This window comes from Camelus dromedarius, chromosome 10, assembly GCF_036321535.1.
Source record: "Camelus dromedarius isolate mCamDro1 chromosome 10, mCamDro1.pat, whole genome shotgun sequence".
In the NCBI taxonomy this organism is placed as follows: domain Eukaryota; kingdom Metazoa; phylum Chordata; class Mammalia; order Artiodactyla; family Camelidae; genus Camelus; species Camelus dromedarius.
In genome coordinates this window covers 66507382-66534708 of record NC_087445.1, presented here as the reverse complement: position 1 = coordinate 66534708, position 27327 = coordinate 66507382, and the positions used below count along the sequence as shown (strand labels likewise).

Here is a 27327-nt window from a genome sequence, read left to right as displayed (position 1 = left end):
ACTCTACATATAACCAACAGAGAATTAATAAACAGAATGCACCAAGAGTTCTTACAAATTATTAAGAAAAAGATAGGTGACCCAATAGAACAAATGGGCTAAGAATATGAATAGGGAATTCACTGAAGAGGAAAACTGAAAGGCAAATAAACAAATGAAAGTTGCTTAACCTCTCCAGTCATCAGGGGAAAACGCAGTCAAAACAAGATAGTATTTTGCACAGAGCATATACGAACAAGTTAAACAAACCAAGAGGACACAATCAGACAAATCTAGAGTGTAGGACACTCAACAGGACTACCAGCAGGACTCTCTACACACACACATACACACACATTCACACACTCACAAGCTATTAAAGACATTCTTGGCACACACAACTGGGGAAATCTGAATATGATTTAAATAGATGATACTAGGGAATTACTGTTAAATTTCCTAGGTGTAATAATGGTATCATAGTGATGTAGGAAAATGTGCTTATTTTTAATAGCTGCGTACTGAAGGGATGATGTCATAACATTTGCAACTTCCAAACGACCCAGCAAAAAAACAGATATAGCAAAATATTTGTTGAATCTAGAAGAGCACACAGATGCTCACGGAACCATTCTTTTCAACTTTCCTGAAAATGTAAACATTTTCATAATAAAAGGACATCATTTCAAACTCATTAGCAAACACCAAATCTGATAAAATGTTAAACTTCCTGAATTTGATCATTATTCCATTTTTATGTTAGAAAATGTCCTTGTTCTTAGGAAGCACACGCTGACATATTTAGAAGGTAAAAAGCAGGATGTCTATAACTAATTCTCAAATGATCAGGAAAAATTTTATATAAAAATGTATATAAAATCATGTAAAATTACACGTGAGAGAGATGAAGCAAATATGGCAAAATATTAATTGATGACTCTAAATGAAGGGTACAGTGGCTGTTCTCTAAGCTTGAAATTATTTCAAAACTAAGGTTTACCAAATAAAAGTTAGACAACACTAAGGTGTCAGTAAGGATGTGGTGTAATGGTAGCCCTTATATTGCTGGTGGGAATAGAAATTCATATAATCACTACAGATAGTAATTTGACAATATCTAGTGAAGTTGAGGACTCACATACACTCTGACTCGCAGTTCCACTGAGAACAAAGTCCCCAAGCTCAAGACATGTGTTGTGTTACTCTCAACATCACAATAGCAAAAGACTGTAAACCACCTCAGTGTCCTCTAAGAGGAAAATGAGTAAGCAATAAATTTGTGGTCTATACATATAATGAGATGCTACATATATCAATAAAAATAATCAAAGTAGAGCTACATGTATCAATATGCATAATTCTCGAAAACATAAACATGAAGGAAGGAAGTGGCCAAAGAATACACTATGTACTGTTTACATAAACCCTAAAATTACGCAAAACAATACTGTATGTTTATGGATGGATACACATATAGAAGAAGAGAGATACAGGGAAATAACAACCATATTCAGGATTTTGCTACCCCTGGAAGGGGGTACACTGAAGCTTTCAAGTATATCTGCATGTTTTATTTCTTAAGCTGAGTTGTAAGTACACGGTATTAAGTATTTTTTGATATTTTTATATGCCTGCTAAATTTCATAATATTAAAGCATATTAATTCAAATTTCCAGAGCCAGCCCTACTGAGGGTGAAGTTTGAGAATCTGGGTTCTCCTACAAGATAAAGTTTGCTGCAAACAACTAAAACAGAGCAAGTGAAATCTCCAAATAAATGGCAACAAACTAGGTATGGAAGGGTATAATTTACAATGCTGTGTCTGTCTTGTTAGCTGTAAAATAATGCTAAAATTATGAAGTAATAGCAACAAGAGTAAGAAAAATTATGTTTTGCTTAATTTTGCTGCACAAATGATAAAAAATATGAACATTCAATACAGCATTTGTAATAGCTACAATTTCATATTCTTCAGAATTATCTGATCACAACATTTTTCAGGATTAGAACTTCAGCTAAAACAATCTCCCTTGTCTTAGTAAAGGAAAAATAATGGTTCCAAGTATGTCAACAACTAAAGCTAAAAAGACCCCAAAGAACAAAACAAAAAAACCCCCACTAAATATCCACTAACACTTTTGCCACTTCTAATTGCACCGTTGCTAACTTCCTTAACTAACTTAATTGGACATCAACTACTTCTGAGGCTAAGGAAAACAGGTAAGAAGAAACAAATCATACCTTCCTCATATTTTCTGCATCCAAGGCAACTATTTCCAGTTGGTCCCGCTCCTGCTCAACCTCAGTCAATCTCTGCAGCAGGGTCTCCTTCTCATCTTGTAGCCTTCTGCATTCATTCTGGGCCTGAGCTGCCTGGCCTTTGACAGTCCCCAGGTATTCCTGCAACCCACTGATGACACCTTCTAAGTCCTTCTTCAGGGCTTCATTTGCTGCTATCTGGCCTGAGCAAGATGGAAAAAAGGAAGGTGATAATGTATATGAGAAAATGCTTTCAAGATGTATAATTACTGTATTTTGTATTAGCTATTTGTTACTTGCTAAGAATGAAATTCTAAGCTTCCAATTATTTCCTATCTTATTTTTCTTTTTCAAGATATAATAATAGTTTTTCCCCCTATTATCCATGGTACAGCAGTATTAAGCAGGTATACAATAAAAATAGTATATTCATTAAAATGCTTAATTCATGCTTTAAAAAGTTTAAAGGAGTAATTTCTAAACAAAACAATGAAAAATGTGCAGCAAAACTGAGTTCTTGCCACTAGATACACAAAACAAAATCACTCAATATACAAGACTAATCTAAGACTGGCAGCATAAACCAGTAACCTGGAGATTTAAAAGAGCAAACCAACCATATATTGGGTACCTGTTATGTCTGGGCACTTTATGAACATGATCTCATTTAATCTTTCCCAAAACTAACGATTGTGATAGAAATAACTTGTCCCAGGTCACACAGCTGATAATGGCAAAATAAGGACTGTGGTCTTTTTACACCAAACCAAGGCTATCATCACCACGGCCTATTATCTTCCTCTCCCTCTAAGTATGGCAATGTCACAATTTAAATTTGCATTGCAAAAATAAATCCTAAAATTCTTTCTACATTTTCCTTATAACCAGACACTAAATGTCTGATCTCAATGCGCTCTTTGCTCCTGAAAGGATTTTATGCCTTAGAAAAAGACAACCACATGCCAGAATTTAACATGATCATGTATGGACTTCTGGACTATTGAATGGAATGACCTGACTCACAGAACATCAATGCAACAAAACTAAAATAAATTTTTCAAAAATTTTATTGAACATTTTTGAGTACTTTGTAAATATTTCCCTGTCAAATACTAGTACTAACAGCTGAAGCATATTCAGCCAATATCTGGATTAATGCCTGTCACTTGTCTTTTGTTAACACTGAAATTGATTTTAAATAATAAATTCTCACCTTCAGTAAGCTGTTGTTCAAGGTCCTTAATCTCTTCAGTCTCTTTAGCAATTCTAGAAAGTATCTCGTCCAAACGGCTTTCAAGTTGCTTGTACTGCTTGTTCATAATGTCAAGCTGTTGTTCTTTACCTCTTTTCTGAGCCTTCATATGGCACTGAATAGAGAAAAAAAATCGACAAAATCCCAAATTCTTTAAACTCTTATAAAAATATTAATCCTTAATAACATTTCTAAGGAAGAATGGAAAACACAATGTAAAAATCTGCATCTACTTTGTCTCAGACTCTTGTTTTCACATGAGCAGTTTTCATTTAAACCTCATGATAACCTGATGTGGGAATCATTTCCATTTTACAGATGGATAGATTGAGGATCAGGAAAATTAAATGATTTTTCCAAGGAAACAGCTAATAGGTAATGTAGCCAAGTTCGGTTTTCTTTGCACTGCATTAAAATGTGTCATTTTTAAAAAGGTTTCCAAAAAGTTAACTGATTATATATACATATATCCATAGAAAAAGACTATATTCCAAAATGTTATCAAGGATTATATCTGGGCAGAAGGATTACAGGAGATTTTTTTTCTTTTTTATGTGTTTTCTTATGTTTAAAAATTTTAGAATAGACAAGTAATACCTTTGTAACTAAAAAAAGTTACACATAATTTTTAAAAAGTTTTCGAGGAAAATGAAATAAATAATTCCTTAGAATTCAAGTTTAATATCGATTCCTTATGCAAAGAAACGTTTTACTTTTAAGTTCCATAAACTAGGAGTTGAGAGTACCTCAAAGACCAACAGTGATTCTCAAGATGGAGGCCCCTGTGGAGACACACGCCCAACCACTAAATTGCCCCTGGTGGAACACAGAGCTTTTCACACACCCACACACCCTCTCACACCTGGACAGTCAAAGCATTAGAGTGCTATTGTTATCTGAAAGGATTGGATTGTATTTCTCAGGTCTGCTAAGGGAAAGACTGAGAACCAATGATCTAGTCTAACTCTTGCTTTTACACATGAGAAGACTGAATCTTAGATCCATCAAATGACTTGCCCAGATCTCCTTAGGCAACTGTTCATATGGAGACAAAACAATTCCCCAGAGCACCTGTGCCTTCCCACTCACACTCTCACAGCTGGCTCTCATTTGCCCCCACAGGATCACAGGAATAGAACAATAATAAATTAAAAGAAAGTTATCAGGAGAAAGAACTATCTTACAGCCCAAACAACAAACTCCAAGCTTCTCAAGTCTAAGACTCATTTGATTATAAGAGAACATTCTTCAATTTTACATGTCTACTGCCTCCAAAGACAAGAAAGAAAACTGTCTTTATTTTTGAAGAATAAATGAGAGGCAGTTTGATTGGAAAGTTTTTATTTTACTACCATAAAACTTGATGGAATTCTCAAAACTCTTCTCCCACTCTCCCAAAATACCTATCTGGAACCTTTCTGAAAAGGCAACTGCAGATAAAAGCTTAAATTCTAAGTCAATTTAGGATTTTTATAGCTCAAGAAAGATTTTTACAATCTTCTGCTTTCACTTCTACATCAATAAATCTTTAAAATTTACCATTAAAACTTCCACTAAAATCTCTTTACATGCAGTACAAAAAAAAATCAGTTCAATACGCAATAATCTGCATTAAACACATGGGAGGAAAAGTAGATTCAGCGATTTTCACTACCGTAGAGCTCACAAAGAGGTACTGTGAAAACAGGAACTTACATCTCTGACTCCACCTCCTTTTTAAGTCCTTTGTACAGAGAAAGAAATGATCGTACCTTAACTTAGAATTCGTCCTGTTAAAACTGAGCCGTTGAGAACAGAGCACTTATGGGCAGAAGGCTTTCTAATTCTGTCTTCAAATTCATGTGCACTTCCCTCTCTGACAGCCACATTTTCGTAAGCGCCTCCAAGACTCTAACTTTCCAGCGCTTCAAACCACACTCCTGGCACAGACAGAGCGGCAGCCTAGCCCGTCCAATCATAAGCAGCCTTTGTAAGCAGGCCCTACCCTCTGCGCTTTAAATCACAACACAGGAAGCGCCCACAGGCCAATCACGCACAATCTTTGCAACAGATTACTGGAGGCTAATTCCCTCCAGGGTACAGATACCTTTTGCTTCCACACGGCATTGCCAGATAGGGAAGAGGGATAAAAATCTTCCTTTATTATTTTGCTCCTGTAATATCTGTGCTTCTAGCTATGAACACTTTCTATAAAACAGGATTTGATTTTTAAACAGTAACTTTTCATTTTGACAACTAGTTAAATGCTTGTTTGTTGAGAACTTGATGAGGCTTGGCTCTGGGCTAATTTTAAAAATAATTAATCTCTTTAGACCTTTAATTCCTTTGTGAGAAGAGGGTCATTGTACTAGCATAAATATGGGGTCTGCCTCTTCCTAAAAGGGGGAATTTGGGAAATCATTTAATTTTTCTAAATCATTTTCATCTTATGCAAATTAAATAAAAACACGTAAAATGCATTTGGCACTTAATATATTTGCTTCCCATCATATCTCAGAGTCCGTTTACCGTTTTCTAATCTCTCAAGCTTTTACTTCTAACTTCTATTGCTATTCAGAAAGATACTTCATCCGATTAGATGAGTTAATTAAATGTCTGTATCTACAGAAAAATATGCAGAGATCCCATTCTTGATTCTTTCTCCTTTGCACATTTTGTAGCTTAAAATGGGGTGCCCAACACTGGCCAATAAGGTGACTTTCTGCAAGTTAGAAAAAGATGTTCCTTCTGGTGAACAAATTAAAGAGACATCATCTGTTGCTCAGACTAAGGCTGTAACCCTGAAAAACCCCGAGCCTTTAGGAGTTTTAACAATACCAAAAAGGAAACTTAAATCTAGTTTGTATGTTTCAACTTCACTAATTCAAAACTTAAATCTAGTTTGTATGTTTCAACTTCACTAATTCAGACTGATTTTGGCTACCTTCAAAACTTGGATGCCTTTCCCACTTCTCATTTAACTCCTTTCTACATGTAATTCACAGAAATCCAGTAAGCATTACACTCTCTATACACCAAGAATATCATAGTCATTTGCTGAAAGCAAACATATAATCTAGGTTCCAGTTACACTCAGAGATCACACAACCAGAAGGAGCAGCAAAGACACTTTGGGTGGTGCGGCAGGTTCTTTCCTACCTTCCTCGATGCATGCATTCATAAACATAGTGCTGGCCCCTGGGGATACGGTTCCTGTCCTCAGAGGCCTTACATGGGGTGATAGACTTCTGAACAAATAAATTCAATCATGTAAGATATTATTGACCATACTACATATTACTTAAAATCTCTAATTTTTCATGTAATGAAAATTCTTTAAAATCATCAAGATTACTTTTGGTTTCAATTTTAATACTAAGTCTTGGGCTTTTTGTTAGAAAAGACCTTGTGTCTGTGATAATATGGCCACCCCTTGTCAAAATTAGCTGGCTTGCAAAAAATATCTACAATATTTTACTAAAGTGTTTAAAGGGATAATTAAATAACTTGTCAAGTACCTAAAGCAATAAAGGTGTATTGTTCTTACCATTTCAAATTCTATGATTTCTCTTAATCCAGAGAGCTTAAAGTTTTTTTTTAATCTTATTATTCAAAATATACCAGTAAAATATGCAGGAAATATTTTTATTTCTATTTTATAAATACTGGCTAAAATATAAGCCATTAGTAAGACTTTTCAGACTCCATCATCTAACCACATGACCACCTCTTGCCACATTTTAGGAAGACATATTCTAGAGAAAGGTTTTCTTCTTAAGGACAAAACAAAACAATACAAAACAACAAATAGCTTTAGTGGAATATTTGCATAAAGGATTAAAAACAAATAGAAAAACGACTCTGAGCCTCCTCCACTCTCCCATGTCACCACCTTGCTCTCAGGGAAGATGAGGCAAGGAGAGAGAAATAGTAAGAGGTTTGGAGAGTACCTTAGAGCAGGTTTCTCTTGATTTGAAATATAATGAAATTCAACGACTTTAAAAAATAAATGTATCATGTATCCACCATTCTACTGAAAGCTACCTCCTTCAAGACCTGGATTCTTTCATTTTAAACAAACACACATACACACTATATATATATATGTTGTATGTGTATATACATACATATACATGTGTATATATATATATATAAAAAATACACATACATACACACATATTATATATAACATACACATACACATAAACATTACATCACTCAAACTTGTCCATCAAACTAAAAGAGACTCTCAGAACTCTGAGGCTAAAGATGATGAAACATAATATCTAGAAAGAATGATATTCTAGTTCCCATAGAACAAGCGAAAATCTCTTCATTTACTTACATGTTTTGGATCTTTGGAATCCAGACTATCTATGACTGTTTGCAGGTCCTTGATCTCCTTCTGCTTTTCAGCAATTTCTTGCCTTTGCTCTTCCATCTGCATTTCTAGATCCAGAGCTTCTTGGCGTAATTTATTCAGAAGTTGTATCCTACCACTCAACTGCTTGAAAAGAAATTCTTTCTCTGCTTCTGAAATCTAATACCCCAAATCCCAACAAACAATTAACAGAGGACAGCAATACTGATTTACAAATTTACAGAAAACAATTGTACAATTTAAAAAGGTATTCATGCTCTATCAGTTTTTTCTCTAATAAAAGTAAAATGTTGGAGTTACCTAGGCATTTCATTCATATCTTTTTTCAGTTTTTTTTTTAATGGAGGTCCTGGGGATTGAACCCAGGACCTTGTGCATGCTAAGCATGTGCTCTATCACTGAGCTATACCCTTCCCCCATACATATCTTATACTTTTATCCTTCCTATATGTAGAATATCTTACTTTATAAAAGTTTATGAAACATAGTAACAGGTAGAAATGAAGTTGTCATCCAAGTATAAATAACAAATTATTAATAATAACCATAATATTAACAGTAGCTGACTTTATATAGCACTTACCCTTGTATCAGCATATTGAGTCAATAGATAGTGTAATGAAAATTTTAGGCTACATTATATTTACTCATTTAAATTATTACTTTTTCTAAGCACATTTTGTAAGCATCCATTTACTTAAAAATTATGTACATTATTTATTTCTATCAATATAAAGCTTTGGCCAGTACTGTTAGGAAACATTCTTACTTAATTACCGAATCATTTCTGATATCTCCCTCCACCTCATCTCCCATTTTCAATTCATCTTTTAAGTCCTATCAGTTCTACTGCCAGGTTTACCTAGAATCAGTCTGCTTTCTCTCCATGTCCACCATCACCTCCATAGTCCAAGCTATTACCAATTCCTGCCTGTACTAAACAACAACCTTCTAACCACTGTACACATCTCCATTCTCTCCATTTTTCTCATCCCATTTCAATCTCATCAGTAGCCAGAGCGATCTTATAAAAATACAAATAGGATCAGCCACTCTAGTACCTAAAGTCCTCAAAGTTTTCCCATTACATTCAGAATAAAATTCAAACCCCTTAAAATGGCCTATGATGCCTGGCATGAACTTTAACCTCATCTTCTACTACACCCTCCCTCACTCTGCAGAGGAATCTTTAGTCTGAAGTCTGCATGCACTGTCCCCTCTGGCTGGAATACTCTTTCCCCGAACTTGGCCTCACTGGCTCCTTCTCATCCTTTGGGTCTCAGCCTAAACAACACCTCTTCAGAGAGGCCTTTGTGGGTTCCCATGATCTACATCCTATTTATTGTCTCTCCTAATTTTTTTTTCCCTATAACACTAATGTTATTTAACTATACATTTCTTTTTAACTTATTTTTAATTATTTACTGTCTAGTTCCTGCCCATGAGGGAGGAACACATACGTGTTTTGTTCAGTATTCAGGGCCCAAGCCAGTCAGGGACTGCCATATAGTGAGCTTCCAATAAACCTGAATCAATTTCTAGTTACTAAATATTTTGAAAGTAACAATACAGGATATCATTTTTTAAAAGTGTATAATTTGAACTTCACATTCTTGTTCTACCTAGTATGGTATGCGTATAGTTACCATCATAATTTTGAAATACTGGTTTTTAAAAGCTGCAAATAACTAAAACCTTTACATCCTTAAGAACTAAAATACAAAAAACACATCCTTTTTTTGAATTTTCTCCCTATGCAATTACATCATGGGTATGAGCTACTTACTTCTTCACAACACCATCTTTTTGCATACCATATTTTATATCATTTACATTTTTGCTGCTTGTGTCTGATAATGTTCATGGTAGAGATGGCTTCTGGCTCTTAATCTAGGTCCCAGGATCTTAAAGATGGGGAGTGTTTAATTAAATTAGAAGAGACATGTTAGGAAGCAGCTTCCCTGGGTAAAACAGACACTTTCATAATAGAGTAGATGGAATAAAATATCTTTTTGTATAAATTGTTAAGTAATGTAAATATCTGCATACTCTATAAAATGCTAATAGGATGTGATCATAAATGGAAAGAAATGTAACTGTAAAATGCTAGAACCATATCTGACTTTGAAATTTGTTCTTCTATAATTAATTAAGCAGCACTGATTTAAGATTGCTTTACATGGTTATGAAGGGGGAAAACATGTTTCGTTTTTGGCATTTCCTCTTAGCAATGCTGCTTTGCTTTTACATACTTTTTTAAGTTGTATAGCTTCTTCAAGTTGTTTAAATTCTTCAGTAGCTCTTAAAATTTGTTGTTCTGCCTTTTCTATTTCATCATGCAGTTCTGATAGTCGAGTTTGTGCTGCAAATTTAAAAACCATGCACACAGACACACACAAGAAAAATCTTGAATTCTAAAATTTCTCTTTTTCTTAGCAATTCCATCCCCCCCCAATTAAATTGTGCAATTATACATAAAAGGAATTTTTTAAAAAAATCTCTTATGATGTTTTTCCTCTATATTACTTAACCTCTAGAATGGTTTCATGCTATGCTATAGAGCTATAATAGATCCTTTTATCTGTAAAAGTCTTAACATAAAAGGGGCTTTACTTGATACTTCCAACATTGAAGAACTCTTTGGAGAGAATAAGGATTTTATTGGTAAATATGCACTTATATGTCACTAAGTTATAATTAGGTTTAGGGTATTAAACAAAAACCTGTGTTAAAGGCAAATGCTTTATGATGGGACTCAATATCAAGAAATTACCACTGAACAGTCTCTCTCAGCTGGAAGTGATCTCAAATCAACTACTTTCTACCTCAAATTTCTGACTTCTCTCTCCCTCCCTCCCCGCCTCCCATAAAACTATGAGCCCCTTGAGGCTAGTCTGTACATCTGCCTGATTCAGTTTTATTTTCCCCTCCAGAGCCTTGCCTATAGTATATGCACACATGGACAAGGCAGTCTATTTTCTCCCCTCTCCAAGTCAACCTTGCCTTCTATGTTTTCCATTTAGCTGCCAACCAAGGGAAGATGGGCTGCTGATCTCACTGACTGAGATCCCCACAGCAGGCCACGATTACTAGTAAGAAGCATGAACTCAGGTTTGCTTTCTCCTTCCTCCATGTCCATTCAGCTAAGCGGGTAGTGGATTCAAGTTTGCCACTGGGAGGGTCTCTAAGTGCCCCCTTGGATTGACTTATTCCTCTTCATGATTTGCCAGGAAGTGGCAAAATCTCTTGAATTAAATGTTGGGTTTTGTTTGTTTCTTTTTTTTGGTGGGGGAAGAGGTTGAGGAGGTGGAGTGTGGGACAGGTCAGGAAGAGTTATAGGCCAGCCTTAGGCCCAGGCCTAAAGAGAGTGCACTGATCCAGCTTATCCAAAACACTGCTTTAGGTTTTGACTACATGTACGGGAAACAATAAAGTGGTACTTAACTTGCTTCAGTTATTACTAATTATGCCTTTGAATGTATAGGTCCACTAGTAAGAAGGACCCGTTGGCAGGATGAAATTTAAGCATTCTTGGATCCCCTGGATGCATTGCAATCAAATTATGGTCAAAAATCTCATTCACCATCATAACAGGAATCATTAAAAAACAACCTGCTCAATGAATCACTACTTTGGTTTTGGACTTCCCATGTAAACAACAATATAATAAATAACTCCAGCATGTTTAATTAGAAGAATTTAAAAACCAAATTTGCTTATATATTCAATCTTTTTATATTTTTAAAGAAAGAATTTAACTTTTTTTTAACCTGCACTTATTTTGTTTTCTTTGTCTTCTAGTTGTACGTCCAGTGGCGTACGGGCTGTCAAGTTCACGTGTTCGTTTCTAAGTTGTTCCCCTTCACCTGGCTCCATCCTCTTGATCTCTACTGCCTGGGCACTATCAGTAATGTAACTCTCTGTGGCGAATTCATTTCTCTTGTATCTGGATTTGCCAATGTAAGGGCTTTCATCTGGGGCTTTATCAATGTCGACATACTAAAAGCAAAATAAACAGATTTATTGTTTAATAAATAACTTCTAAGCAGTTAGGTGACATTATTCATTTTATTAGTGAAGGACATATCACTGAATTGCCTAAATATTAACGCCACGTACATAGAAGTTGAAAAAAATGTATCATTCTTTTATCTTATTCTTAATACATACTAAAAAGGAACTAGAACAAAAATTAACCTCAAAAGAATTCCTCCTTCTATCCCCAAAAAGTGAGTTTGGATTGACTGATTAAGGAACTGCCTACAGTTATATAGTTTTTTTTACAATATTGCTTAATCTCACAAATCAGAAACCTAGGTGTTTTATTTTGGTTTTTTGGCTGAAATATATGTAAAAATCTCAGTTTAATTAACTTTGACAATTGAATTTTTACTAAATACATGATACTGACTGGAATCACTGGATCTTGGAAGTTTAACGGTTCCTGTTGCCAGTGGCAGTTACGGTATTTGCACAAATAATGTGTGACTAGTAGTGAACCCAGTGATTACTGAACAATGTAGGGAGACGACTATTCTGGTTGCTGAAGCACTTTCCCTGGAAGTCTGGATTTAAGGAAGCTGATCAACCATACCCTTGAGTGAGGTTTCTAACTGAGGATTAGAAGGCTGCTTTGGGTTCAAATAGGGATGTGGACAAATATCCTCTTGGGGCTTTTAAACTCTTTTGGACACTGCTTTACCTCACTGAGCCACATAATTCACGGATTCAACCAAAATAAATTTACTCTGTTGATATCCTCATAACCAGAATATGGAGTGATTATTGATAAAATCCTTTGGACATCTCTGCATCCTGCCCTCCCCTGCCCCATTCTATGCTAGCTTTAACTCTGGAGTACTATAAAATTAAAATAACTCACCTCTGATGGATAATAATTTAGTGGCTCAAATTTAGCATCAATTTTATAAAAGGCCAATTCCTGTTCCAGTTCATACTGTTTCTGACATGCTCGTGTTAGTTCCATGGTCTTCTGCCTTAGCTATCAGCCCAATTAGATATGAAATAACATACAGATTCAGTAAGTTAGTATAAAGGTACAGTAGTATGGCAAGTTCTAATCATAACTAATAATTAGATTATTAAAAACCCCACAGCAAATAAAGCAACATTCAGCATTTTATCCTAATTCTTAAGTATTATAAAGAATAAAATACAAAATTATCATTTCATAAGAGATCACATAAAAGACCTTTGAAGTTTGTATGTTACTTCAGGATACAATAAAAAAAGTTTTAAAAATCATTTAAGTTTGCTTTATCCAAACATGACAATAACTGTGTATCAATTATTTTTAATTAACTAGTCTACTAAGTACCAGCTTCCTGGTTTCCCAATAATTAGTACTAATTTATTTAACTTACTCATGACAGCTTCAAATCATGGATAGAAATGATATTTGGTATTAATTACAAACAACTTAGAAGGAGAGAGAAGGATGAAAATAGGAGCTTGGTTTTAATTGTTGTACTGCTGTGCTGTAGTATTTTTGCTAATGGCATCTCAGCTTTAAGTGTTCAGAACATTATTCTTTGCAACAGAGGATAAGGGATGTAAATAAACTCAATCAGATCCAAATATGTAATATTAAAATTTTAATAAAGTAATCCTACTGTAATTACAACTTTTTAGTTATGATTAGAAATTTTAGGAGCTAGAAGAAAGCAAATCACCTAATCTGATCCTCTGATTATAAATAAAGAAATTGAGTTCCAGATTGGTGAACTGACTTGTCAAAAGTTACACATTAGATTAGTGGCAGAAGTTAAACATTTTATTAATTACCAGTACCAGCCCCCTTTCTACTAAATTAATCCTTGAGTTCATTTCAAAGGTCCATTAAGTGATTTCTGCCTTTTTTTTCCTCCAGTGTCTGACAGTAGATACCAGACAAAAAACATGCAGGAAAACTTCATTAATATAAAAATGCAAGCTGAAGAGAATAAAACATAAACAAACATGAACATTTTACAAGGCCCATGAAATCAAAACCGTGCATGATTTAGCTTACAGTCACCTCCTGATTATCCATCAACATGGAAGTAAGGCTAACCTAGATAACAGGTAATCCTGCTTGAGTACTCATTGCATGCCACTGTGCTAAGCATTTGACATGTGCTGTCTCACTGAATCTTCCCAACTACCTCTATGTGACATTAAAAGTTGCACAGGAAGGTCAAATAACTTGCTCAATTGCACAGCTGGTAGCAGAAGAGGCAGAGTTCAATGCCAAGCTTCCTGAATTCAATCCCAACACTTTGTAATACGATACTGCCTTCAACGTCCTGCTGCAGGGTGTCAAGCACATTACCTGCACTGATGCTTTCACTGAATGCTCACTAGTCCCGCAGTCTCAGAAAAGCAACACAACCAACAGTGTCAACAATCTTGGGCTTCTCTCCTCAAAGATCATTGGCAATGGGGACAAACAAAGGCAAATGTGACTGAACCATGGAGGACATATGGGCTGGTGGCCTCTGCAGGCAAATACAGTTGACCCATGAATAACGTGGGTATGAACTGAGCAGGGCCACTTATACAAGAACATTTTTCAATAGTAAATACTGTAGTACTACATAGTCTGAGGTTGGTTGAATCTGTGGATGCCAAGAACAGGGGATACTGAAGTTACATGTGGACTAACCTCAGTGTTGTTCAAGGGTCAACTTTAGTAATAAATACTCTGTACATCTTAAAGTACCTTTGTGTCTTTTACAGCAGTAGGCTTAGCATATAGTAAGCATTCAATAAATGTCTGTTGAAGAAATGCATAAATGAGAGCAAATCAAGAGTCAATGGCCCTGGAAAGTAGGCTCATTCCAGTATTAGCTATGGATAATCAAGAGCTGACTGCAGTTATATTTACCAATAGGAAAAATGATACAAATTCTTTCCCCACATTTAAATTCACTCTCCTATATATGCATTCATTAAAAAAATATACATACACAAACACATTTCTCAAAAAGGCAAGCCAGTTTCAAAACTTAGAATGCATATAAACATATTAATACAAATTATCATGCAAATCATGAAAAACATAATGTAAAATTCAGCCCTGAACAAACTACCTTTAAGGAAGAATAAAGAATCGGCAGAAAAGGGTCTGCAAGAAACCAAGATAAGGGCTAAAAGGGGAGAGAAGCAAACAGAGACCATCACCTGGAGAAGTCTAGAGAGTGAGGCTGTAACAACATAAGCCGCTCTTTACTGACAAGTTACCTTAGGTAGATATGGTTGTGAACACTTGCATTATTCTTATATGGACACATTTTATCATCATTCTAACTATGAATTTCAGATTTACCATCTTCCATGACTTAGCCTGATTCATTTCAAATTATTTTCACATTCATAACCTCATTCAGTTCTCACAACTCTGTGAGGCTGGCAGGACAGGTAAATCATCCTCATTAAAAAAATGAGGAAACAAGAACAGGAGTTAAATAACTTGCAAAAAGACAATGGGTAATATTAATATTAAAGTTACAATTAATATTTGTTGCTGGCAGTTAAATGGCCACAGAAATTTTTCCTTCAATGTTTCTACATTTCATTTATAAGTTAACTGGCCTGCTACGTGAGAAATTACTTTATGCAATCGGAAGACATTACATAACTATAGATGATATTATCACCAAACACTCTGCATAAGATAATGGAAAATGTTTTTCAAATGTAGGCTCTTAGGGTAAGACCTAGAACTATTATTTTTTTAAAATGTAGAATAGTCCTTTGGAATAATAAAAGAACAGGCAAAACAATATGAATTTAAGGAAGAAATACAAAATATCTAACAAGTACCTATGCAGTATTCAGCTCTCCAACAACCAAAGAAATGTGAAATTGAAGCAATGAGATTCCACTTTTTTCTATCCTATTTACAAGTTCAAAATAATTATCATGTGAGGAAGAAGTGTAATGCAGTTATTAGATTTCTGAGGGGTGCATTAATATTTATCCAAATTAAAAAATTTTAAACTTACAGTGATTTGTGCTAAGGAATTACTAGTATAAATGCATAAGGTAAATATGTAAAAATTTTCTCTGTAGTATTGTTTCCAATAACAAAAAAGTGGAAGCAACCTAAATATTCATCAGTCAGTGTAGATTAAATAAATCATGGAAGATCCATACAATGCTACACAATGTAGAGTTTGAAAAGAATTTTAAAAATTTATGTGTGTGTATATATGTGTGTGCACACATGTACATGTATATGTATTTTTTTTTAACTTGGAGCTCTACCTTATTTTGATAGGAACATGCCTATTCTACCATATGGATACCCACTGAGGGACATTTTAGTTATTCTCAGTATTTTGCTAATATAAACGATCTTGTAGTGACTGTCCTTATATATATGAGTATATGTGTATTTACATACATATATGCATGTATGTACATATATAATCTCTTCACACATTCTTGCTACCATTTCTACAGAATATATTATTGGAAATATATATTCTATTCTATTATATTATATATAATAGAATAATAAATATTATATATAATATTTCCAATATATAGGACATAGGATGTGTCCATTTAAATTTGGATAATTTTGCCAAATTGCTTTCTAAAAGCTTTTGCCAATGTACAGTCTCACTAACAATACTATTAAAAAAAATACAAACATTTAGGGACAGTCTGACCAGCTCCCCATGGTGCAGGGCTTTACCTTTCTCCCTTGTTCTGGAAACCACACTTCACAGAACCCAGCCCAAGACAGCAGTCGTCTTTTGGGCAGCCATACCATACAGCACACAATAACCGCAGCCTGTAAAACCCTTTGTACATATTTCTGTTACACCACACCTTCCCCATTCTATGGTCAGGAAGTTGTGTTTTCAGACCTAAGAACCAAGAATTCTCTATTTCAAAAGAATATACTCAAAGCAATGTAAAATACAGACTTACCAGTTCATTTTTCGTGTTTAGGTTACTCTCTAGCTCCTCACAGCTCTGTTTCTGTAACATAGCCTCCTCTTTTAATGATTTGTTCAATTTATCTTGATTTTTAATTTCCTCAAGGAACCTTGTTTGTTTGCTCTTAAGCTCTTCAGTTTCCATCATCTGCTTTTCCAGGTCTCTTTCCAGTCTTTCTACCTCTTCTGCCAGTACAAAGTTAATAGTTTGTTGATCATTATATTTTCTATTTGAAGAAAGGTAAGACTCTTTCTCAAATAATGGCAAAAGAAGTCTTAGTATAGTATAAATATAATTCTACTTTTTGAATTATTCACTATGGGTTTTGGAAAAAAAGACTACTTTGAGCTAGAAAATGATTTACATTAAGAGGTAAGAAGGCCATATCATTTGGATAACAATTTTAAAAGATAACATTTTAATTCCAAGTATTTAATTCAATTAATGTATTGATAAATAAGGTTTTTCTCACATCTCCCAGAAAAAACATGCAATATTTTATTTGATATTAGTAATTACACTTCAAAGGATGCTGCAAGCATGTTTGCAAAATAAAATACCATGTTATCTTAAAAATCTTTCAAAGGCTTCCTGTTGAGCTTAGGATAGGATCCAAATAGCTTACGTAAGGAACTGATAAAGCTTTTCATGCTTTGATCCCAACTCCCTCACCAGTCTGATTTCCAAGCATACCCCACTGTAGCCGTTCTGAAATGATTCCACTTCTTCAGACACGTGATGCCTGTTCTCACCTGTAGGCTTTTATTCACACCTTTCGCCTGGAACCATCTTCCTCTATCTCCTACCAGCCTATTTTGCATCCTCCAGGTCTTAATTTTTAAAAGCAATCTGAGAAGCCTGCCCTGACTCTACCTTCCCCAGGTTAGATGTTTCTCAGGGATGCTCTGATGCCACCCTGCACCTCTGCCGTGGCCTTTGTCACAGAGGGAGTTGGAAAATGTGATCAAATAGCTTGGCTGTCTGCCTTCCCCACCAAAGCTTTGCGCAAGTGGAAACTGTATCTATTCGTCTTCTGGGTCCCAAGAGCGCAGCACCATTAAAGACTCCTAATTAACATTCAAAGTTGTAAAAAAATCATAAGTATTTCCTCCAACACTATATTTATATAATGACTTCCCTTTGCATTATTTATATTTTTTAATGATTCCAAAACATCAACTTCAGGTTAACAAATGCTGAATTAGGGCAACCCCAAACTAATAAAAATGTACCATATTTATCAAGTATTGGATCAAACCATATGAAACTGCTGTTTTTCTAAGTCATAGTTTTCCTAAGTCTAACATCAATTTCAAATGGTTGAACATACAGGCTCATACCCTAACACTCTAAAATGGCTAGTCCATATCTTCCTCTTTCCTCAAACCTCCCATACTCCTTCTATTTTCTTTCTCAGCTGATGACCTCATATTTCATTGAGAAAACAGACCCCACCAGTGGGAAGGAACTTCCTCATTTTCCTACCATGAAAGTAACAAAACTGCCCACACCTACACAGATGTACTCTTCCTTCTGATGGAGAAAGTGTCCCATCCCTCTTATCAAGAGACAATCTTTCCTCTTTTTCTCTGATCTCATTTCTTCGTCTTCTCAAGGACCAAAAGAACTGAGCTACAATTTGTCTCCCCACTGCACTCTTGAATATTCTGTTTCTTTGATTACTAGCTTTGAGGTTTATTGCCTTCGCTTATGCCCATTTCCTGGTTTCGAAGGTACTGGTGAAATTTTTATTTTTAACTTTAAAAAAAAAAAAACTCATTTATTAGGTACAAAGGGAAAGAAATTGCAGGAGGAAATTTCAAATCTTCACCCAAATGTCCCCTTCCCATTCAGTCTTCAGTCTATAATCAAGCATTTGTCCCAAACACTCTGTAACTGCTCCTGTCAAGATCACCACCATGTGTTGCCAGTCCAGAGCACTTCTCTGAGCTCATCCTTCTTCTTCATGTCTCTGTGACGTTCAACACAGCTGACCATTTCCTCTTTTGAAATCTTCTCTGGGCTTTTGCAACCCACTATTTCCTGGTTTTCTCCTACCTTGCTGGCCTCTCTTTCTCAGTTTCCTAACTGGCTACATTTTTTGCTCTTCCCAACCCCTGCCTGAGTGAGCTAGCTTATTCCAGTGGAATTAAGTATCATTTCCATGCCAAAGACTCCCAAATTTATATCTCTAGGAAAGACTTCTTTGAACTCCAGGCTCATATTTCCAATTCTCTTCTCACAGACATTCAACTCAGCATTCTGAGTTCTCCTATTTCTATAAACGATATTACCATCTAACCACTTACTCAAGCCACAGCCTGGGAATTAGCCACTGCATTAGATGGTGCTGCTGATTCTACCTCCAAAGCTGATCTGCTATTCCACATCTACCACCTAAATACAGGCCACCAACATTTCTTCTAGCCTAGATTACTGCAGTAGCCCCCTAACATGTCCCTTTAACTACATTTCACCCTGCCCCAAATCATTCTCCATCCTGCAATAAAAATAATCCACATCATATATAAGTTGGATCATGTCCCACCCTTGCTTAAAAATGGTCCATGGCTTCCACTGCACCTGGAATAAAATCCAAAGCCCAAACCCCTGTGCCACCTTGCCCCTCCCCATCCCTCCAAACTTGTACTTGAGCTATCCTCCAGTCAGACCCATCTGTCTTCTCCACTAAAACACAAGCTGCACAAAGGCCATTATTTTATGTCTTACTCACCACTTTATCTTTAGGGCCAGATGCAGTGCCTGGCTCACAGTAGCTGCTCAATGAATATTGTTGAATTCATTGATTTATGGTGTCATTTTCTACACAAATTTTAATAACATTATAAAGTTCATAATAAATATATTTTTCTGGATAACTTCTGAAATAAACTCCTCTCCCTCCCAAATTTAGTTTCTAAAAAAATGTCATCTTACCTAAACTGAATCTCTCAAAAGCTTCCTGTCTGTCCTGAGTGGTTACTGGCTGGCCTTCCAAACTTTCCAGTGAACGGAGGTGAAAAATGGTAAACTGAAGGTAATGAGGAAGGGTCACAACTGGATTTTCAGCCAGGATCAAAGAAGTCAAATCTTGAAGTGGTTTCAATTTGCTTACATCTTGGAGCTGAAATGATATATAACATTATTATTGGTATAACTGAATTAAAAAATCATGCCTAAAGGAAGTAATAAATCAAGGAAATTGCTATTAACATGGCATGGGACCTATTCATGAAACTCATTACCCAAAAGTAGTGGTTTGAAGGGAGGAACAGAGTCCTTGAGTGTCTATAATGTATCAGGACAATAGTAAGCACTTTCCATATGCCATTTCATTTGTGACTCTCTCACAAAAAACTATGATTTAAGTATCATCTCAATTTTACAGATGGTGAAACTGAGGTTCAAAGAATTTAGGTGGCTTGCTCAAAGCTCAGAGGTTATATGTGAATGAAATAGGATTTGAATTCAAGACTGTAACTCTAAACCTATTCTTTTCATTATACTGATTGAACAAATCAAAAATAAAAAAGGATATAAAAAAAGATTTTGGTAACTCTTCAGACAACAGTTATAATTGATGGTTCAAAGAAATAAGGATACGTGGAGTTCTGGTTCTGAAGTGAGATTTTTACATTTGTCCAAAGAGGGATTTTAAAAGGTTGAAATACCACTACTAATAGCTAGTCTAAGTAAATCACTCCCAAGTGGATGTGCATCACTCTTACTGATGTCAATGTCAAATATGAACTGGGATGAGTAAGGCATATGAAGTTAGAAATAATAATATTTATTGAATGATTTTCCTCTCAACCTTAGCTGATGCTGTGTAGTGTCTAAGGACCAACTACTTTAGAAATATTTGTGGCAAATTTTAGATTCCTGGCTACCTCGTCCCATCACCCCATAAGCTCCAAGAGCTCCAAGCTGACACTGTGCAACATGGTGTGGGACTTGCGCTCTGAGGCTCTTGGGCTGTCACGATGAAATGGTAGAGTTACCTTTCCAAATCTTTATAAAGATGAACTAAGAAAGTACAGACACTGTTAATGACACAGCATTAAAAAAAATGTTATTTATTATTACTGGCTTCCACTGGTAAAAGTTTAAGGAATATAACCTTAGAGTTATTTAGTGTTTATAAAGCTTTTAAAGTATTTTCACATCTATCATTTCATCTGAGCCCCACAACACTTCTGTAAAGAAGGAAGGGTAGAGATTGTTTTCTCCAACTCAAAACAGTGAGTTTTAGAGAGATGAAAGATTCTCCAAAGGTCACAGAAAGCAAGTCTAGACCCATACTAGAAGTCATATCTTTTGTTTTCTATTCTAAAAGTTTAAGTTCTTTAAATCATAGTAGGATTGTTTTAGTTTTAATACAGATTTAAATAAACTGATGTTTCTACTTTGCAATGCTTGTTGAACATTTAACTGTATAAAAATCACAAGAAAATTGTAAAATATACTCCAGAGAAAAATATGCATCATTATCAGATAATGCGAACCATGATAACAAAGTTGCTCTACTATGAAAAGCTAGTGATTAACCTCCTATAACACCTAACACCATAATCAAGATTAATTCCTAAGTCTGAAGAAAAGAACTGTGCTCTAGGCATTCGGTGACCAAGATTTTGGCACAAGTTGACTGACTTTGGGTAAGAGACTTAATCTCTCTGAAACTTTACTTGAAGATGGGAATAAGACAATGGTACCTAACTCACAGAAATAATCCCTGCACTGCCTCCTTAACAAGAGTGTTCTGAGGCTCAAATGAAATGAAAGATGGGAAAATGCTAAGAGGTTGACTCTCAGTTGCCATGGAACCATGCGAAGCCAGGACTGCCTATATCTAATTACCTTATAGAATACTAGGGTATGTCTAAACTTGATGTTCAGTCAAAGGATCAAAGATATTAGAAGAAACCTCATTTTTTAAAAACTTGGATTTTAATCTTTTTATCCAACAAGTCCAAAAATTAAAAAAATACTCTTGCTACTTTGAACAACTTACCGATGATATCTTGTTGCCTTTCAGATTGAGGACTCGCAAAGATTTTAACTTCTTCCCTAACCATATCGGAATATGTTCAATTTCATTTCCTGCAAGGTTTAGCTTTTGCAGATTATGCATATTTTCTATGCCTTCAATTTTGCTGGAAACCAAAGGGTAAAATCAAACTTAGTAATTTAGTAGGTATAATGATAGTGTCTCTCCACTGTATTTTTAAAATAAACAGCCTTGGTTTTATGTAGAGTTACTTTTCATAATTATAATTTATAAACAAGAAGCAAAAAATAGTGATTAAAAACAAATGTAACAGAACAGCTCTAGTAAACTCTTCATTACTGTCTGTGTTTAGGGATCCTATCTATCTTACTATCAGACTTCAGGATTCTATAAAACAGAAAAGAAGAGTCTGTCCATGGCATTCCCACTATAACCACTGTGAAGAGTACCAGTGGACAGCCAGGGGAGAACTGGAAAATTCAACAGCACAGACTACAGCCCCGCACATGAGATGTCCTTAACTATCACCTTAAGTCTTTGCCAAAAGATGAGCTATGCCAGTAGGATATGGCCGCCATTTTGAACTGGTGGACCCCCAGAATGATACTGTATTTACAAACATAAATATTTTAATCAGAATATTTAAATTAACAAAACATTTATCAACTGTACTGATGAATTGTCATTGATGAAATATTTTCCCAAATTGATTCCAATTTAATTCCTTGATCAATTCTCTATACTGGGCAAATATTTCCAAGCTTCTTTATTTTCAGCTTCATTTTGTTGAAATTATTTTCATCAGGATCAATTTTTTAATACAAACTTTGCATTAAGGATTTGATTCATTAATCAGATTTTTTTCCCCATTTCACTTTTGCCATATTAGAGCTTCTGCTACTGTTAGTTGTTTTGGTTTTTACCATTATATATACCAAGTCTAATGTGGAGGAAAAGTATACAAACATGAAAATTTTCAAGATTTGATAAGTGCATCATTTCACCTTTAACAAGTTTTCTATGTGCATTTTTAGCCACTGTCAGTTTTATTATGTTTATTTCTCAGAGTAATATATATTATGAAGTGGAAACAAGGCTGATAGTGTATTTCTTATAGCAATGAGCAAAGAATATCAAGATAAACATATATGATCAAAACATGATGAAATATTTTTAGGGTCCAAATGACAGGGTTAAAACATTCTGCTTCATGTGAACTTTCTTAAGGGCAGTTAATTATAGACTGTATCTGGGAAAACTTCCTGCCAAAAATGGAATTAAGATAAAATTGGGTACTCAAAAATGTATCTCCTTCTCCAATAATGCTGGATATTATTCAGTACTTCAACAATGCCAAAATATGACAGTTATCCTATGTGAAGGACTGGACTACAAATGAACAATGATCCAAGTGCCTGCTCTTTCAAAGGATTCTTTCAGTAATGTGGGCAACGTTAATCTACCTCTGTAACAAAGATGACGACCCTGCAGTGCTACCCAAAGAAGAATTTACTTACCAGATTTTGTTATATGATAAGTTGAGTTCACGTAATTTCAACAGCTTGTCCACCTTCTCAATCTTCCCTATTAGATTATGGCTGAGATTCAGTATTTCAAGTTTAACACATTTTTCCAAGTTTTCGATATACTAATTGGAAACAAATGAATAAATACTTTATACAACAGATGCCTCGACATAAGCACGACATGTAAGCATGTGCGTCAGGGGCTGTTCTGATGTCACCAGGGAGTAAGCCCTTACTGCCTCCCAGACAAACCCTTGGTGCAGCTCTCCTTGGCCAGGGGTGGCCACTCTCCTCAAACTGCCAAACTCTCCTTGCCCCTTGGCGGATGACACTTCCTAATCACTGAAAAACTGAAGCTTAGCCACCAAGAATTCCCCCACCAATCCCTTCATCCACCTCGACTTTTCTATGCCTCTCCCTTTCTCCCCTACTTCCTTCAAAGTTCAGCTAGGTACTTATGCTCTTGCATGACCTCACCCACCTCCTCTCCCCATGCTCTTGCATCTTCAGTCTCTTTCTCCCTTCTGGATCATCCCCTCAAGTTTAAAAACAGTCACTATTCAACAGATATTACGCACTTACTACAAACCAGATGTGGCACCAAGCAATGGAGACATACCAGTGATTGAGACAATCTCCCTGCTGCAGGAACCTATATTCAACATGCTCAGTCTCCTCTATGTAATACAAACCATCTCACACTGAACTTGTTTCCTATCAGGCTTTCATTTTCTCTCTCGTCACCACATTCTCACACAAGTTGTGTACATTTGCTCACTCTGCCGCCTTCCATTCACTCTTATCCTATTGGTAAGGCGATATACCTTCCACCCTGACTATGGATTCAAAAAGTTCCCTCCAAGACCCCCATTCATTCATCCTTACCACAATATTTATCAAACATGGATTATGTGCCAGGAGCTGCTCCAGGCACTGGATACATGGAAATACAGTGGTGAATAAGGAAAACAAGGGTCTTGCTTTCAGTCGCAGAGAAAGCCAATTAACAGAGAAATAAAAATTTCAGGCAGTGAAGTATACCAGCAAGAAAATAAAGATAATGTGGTGTGACGGAACGCAAGGCACCAAGAGAGCAGATTCTGTTTGCTGTGTTCACTGCAATAGTGCTGATGTGTGGCACATATGGATTCTAAATAAATATTTGTTGACTGAAAAACATGAGGAGTAACTGAGGAAAAGGTGGTTAACTGCAATTAGGTGGTAAGAGAAGGTCTCACAGAAAGAGGAAGTATATTGAATTGAGACCCTAATATTGAGAATCCAACTGTGTGAACATCTGGGTAGAGGAAAAAAAAAAAATGCAAAGCCTCTAAAACAATAAACCTGATAGGTTTGAGAAATAGAAGGAAGGGCTTTTAAATTGCCAAACCAAATAACATCTTCCAAGTTTTCATCCTATTTGATGATTCTGTGACATTTTATATCATCCTTTCCTGCCTGAAGTTGTCCCTCCTTTGGCCTCCGTTCATCACACTCTTGGATCTTCTCTTATTCCAACAGCCCCATCAGACTTTTTCATTGGGTCTGACTCTCCCATGTGCTCACTCTCTTTTTTTGATGCCCCCTCGCTATTTCTCCTCTTATTCCTAGGCATTCTCCACACTAAGCTCTAAGTTCCCAGAGATTAGAAAGTAAGCTTATTCACTTCTGTATCTATTCCTACAGCCTCACATAATGCCTGGCATAGAATAACCACACATATTCATTAACTTGTTATTTTATTTTCATAACCTTTAAACTCCAGGATGTCTTTTTTCCTTTTTAATTACACAAGACATAAATATAGTCCAATAAAAATTTCAAAACAAAGCATAAAAAGTTCTCTTCATCAGGTCCCCAGGCACATAAAATAATCTCACTGCTGAAAGGTAACCACTGTTAAGAGGCTAGTGTAAGTACACCCAGACCTTTTTATTAATTTACATCTATATATATACAGATAGGAAAACAAAACTTTAAAAAAATATTTTGAGAGCTTACTATACAAAATATTTTACAATTTGCTTTTTTCATTAAATATACTGGAACATTTTCCCACATTAATACAAAGAGCTTTTTTTTTTTTAAGAAACTTGGTATTACTTAATGATATATTGCACCATAATTTTTTAAAGCACTCCCCTATTGACAGACATTTGCTTAGTTCCATATTTCTATTTTAAATAAGGCTTTAAAACATGACTATAAAGACATTTTTGGGTATGTATGCAAATATTAGTAGAATAGCCAACAAAGTGTAGAGCTGCTGCGTTGGTGAATGTAAACTCAGTAAGTATAAAGTCAATTGCTGGATCAAATAAGCACATTTGAAATTTTGATAAATATTACCAAGCTGTTTTCCTAAAATGCTATACCAATCTATACATTCTCTAAGACCATATGAGAACACTCATTGCTTACACCTTTGTGAACACTGAAATCATCTTTTAAATTCTTGTCCATTAGACACACAGACGGGAAATGGTATCAAACTATTGTTCTATTTCACATCTTTTTTGATATTAATGAAGTGGAACAGATTTTCATGTTAATATTAGCCATTTATAATACTTTTGAAAAAGGACTGCTCATATCCTTTGCACATATTCCATTTGGTTGTCTCTTTCTACTGAACTGCAGGAACTCTTTATATTATGTGGATATTCTTACATGTGTTGCAAACACTACCCGTCAGCTTGTTTTTTTTTTAACTTTTTAAAAGATATCGTTCATTAAATACAACTTTTTAATCTTTATGTAAGCTAAATCTGTCAACATTTTGCTTTGTGGTATTAGGGTTGGTGTTTGCTTAGAAGGCCTTTCCAACTCTAATATTTAAAAATATATTCTCCTATATTCTTTCCTGATACATTTATAGAGCTTTTGTCGGTTGATTTTTGTTTTTTGTTTTCATTAAGATCTTCAATCTTCTGGAATTAATTTTTGTGACTAACATAGTAGGTATCTAAGTTTATATTTTTTCCAATTAAAAAATTAACTTGGCTATTACAATGTGCTCCTGTTGTATAGTTTATGAATAAAGCGGTAAACACTCTAGAACAGGGATCAACAGACTTTTTCTGTAAAAGACCAGATGCAAGTATTTTTGGCTTTGTGAGCCACATAGTCTCTGTGACAACCACTTACCTCTGTTATTATAGTGCAAAAACCAGCACAGACAATATGTAAACAAATATAATTGTGCTCTAATAAAACTTTATCAACAAAAATAGACAGTAGGCTCAATTTGGCCTGCAGGCTGTAGTTTGCTGACCCCTTCTCAAAAGAGAATCAAAATGTACAGAATAATAGGAGCTTATGAATTTAAAGATGCCATACTTCTGATGTAGAACTTTCACTGGAAACAATCTGCTACAAATTAGGTGATATTACGATGAAATAGTACTGTAAATCTAACATAATTCTTTAAAAATTTTTAAAGCACATAAAAAGTAAAAACAATGCCTATATTCAGAAATGTTGTTAACTTACCCTAAATTTCTTGCCACCATCTTTAGAAAGTGAAAGGTTCAGAGATTTTACCAAGGCCAAATTGTCTTGTTTAGTAAGTTTTTTAACCAGGGCCTCTGTAATATATCGAACTCCTACATGTGAATCAGCTTCTGAAATGACACAAACAAATCATTATCAGTAGAGGAAGACATGAATATTTCGAAAACAAATTGTTTTGATGTTACATAATAAAAAAAAAGTTAAGCTATGCAAATGTAAAGACAGCTGGATAGTTCTAATTGCAATGTTTTAATAATAATATTTTACTTTATGTAGCATTTCATAATAATGACAACAGTTATACTCTATAAATATTGTGTACCAAGCTTTGTGCTAAGTGCTTTACCTTTTAAAAATTTAATTTGTATAACAAATCTTTGGGGTAGAAATTATTATTCCCTTTTATTAAAAAATTACAATAATTTGCTCAAGATCTTGTAGCTTGCAATGTGCAAATCCAGGACTTGAACCCAGG

General features: G+C 35.1%; 1 protein-coding gene across 7 annotated transcripts in view; it reads right to left on the bottom strand.

Moving 5' to 3' along the window:
- Window positions 1-27327, bottom strand: part of CNTRL (centriolin) — a 75745-nt gene that overhangs the window by 38279 nt on the left and 10139 nt on the right. For 4 of the 7 annotated variants that reach the window (XM_031450351.2, XM_064490475.1, XM_064490476.1 and 1 more), the window contains exons 3-13: window positions 26832-26962; window positions 23331-23461; window positions 21817-21958; window positions 19740-19926; window positions 16794-16987; window positions 12733-12852; window positions 11621-11849; window positions 10103-10212; window positions 7815-8009; window positions 3452-3605; window positions 2221-2441 (exon numbers count right to left, since the gene is read on the bottom strand). In XM_031450351.2, coding sequence (XP_031306211.2) covers window positions 2221-2441; window positions 3452-3605; window positions 7815-8009; window positions 10103-10212; window positions 11621-11849; window positions 12733-12852; window positions 16794-16987; window positions 19740-19926; window positions 21817-21958; window positions 23331-23461; window positions 26832-26962 — 1814 coding nt within the window. Of the gene's footprint in view, window positions 1-2220; window positions 2442-3451; window positions 3606-5241; window positions 5430-7814; window positions 8010-10102; window positions 10213-11620; window positions 11850-12732; window positions 12853-16793; window positions 16988-19739; window positions 19927-21816; window positions 21959-23330; window positions 23462-26831; window positions 26963-27327 lie in introns of those variants that run through there. The other 3 variants (XM_064490474.1, XM_064490478.1, XM_031450354.2) reach the window with 3 other exon arrangements.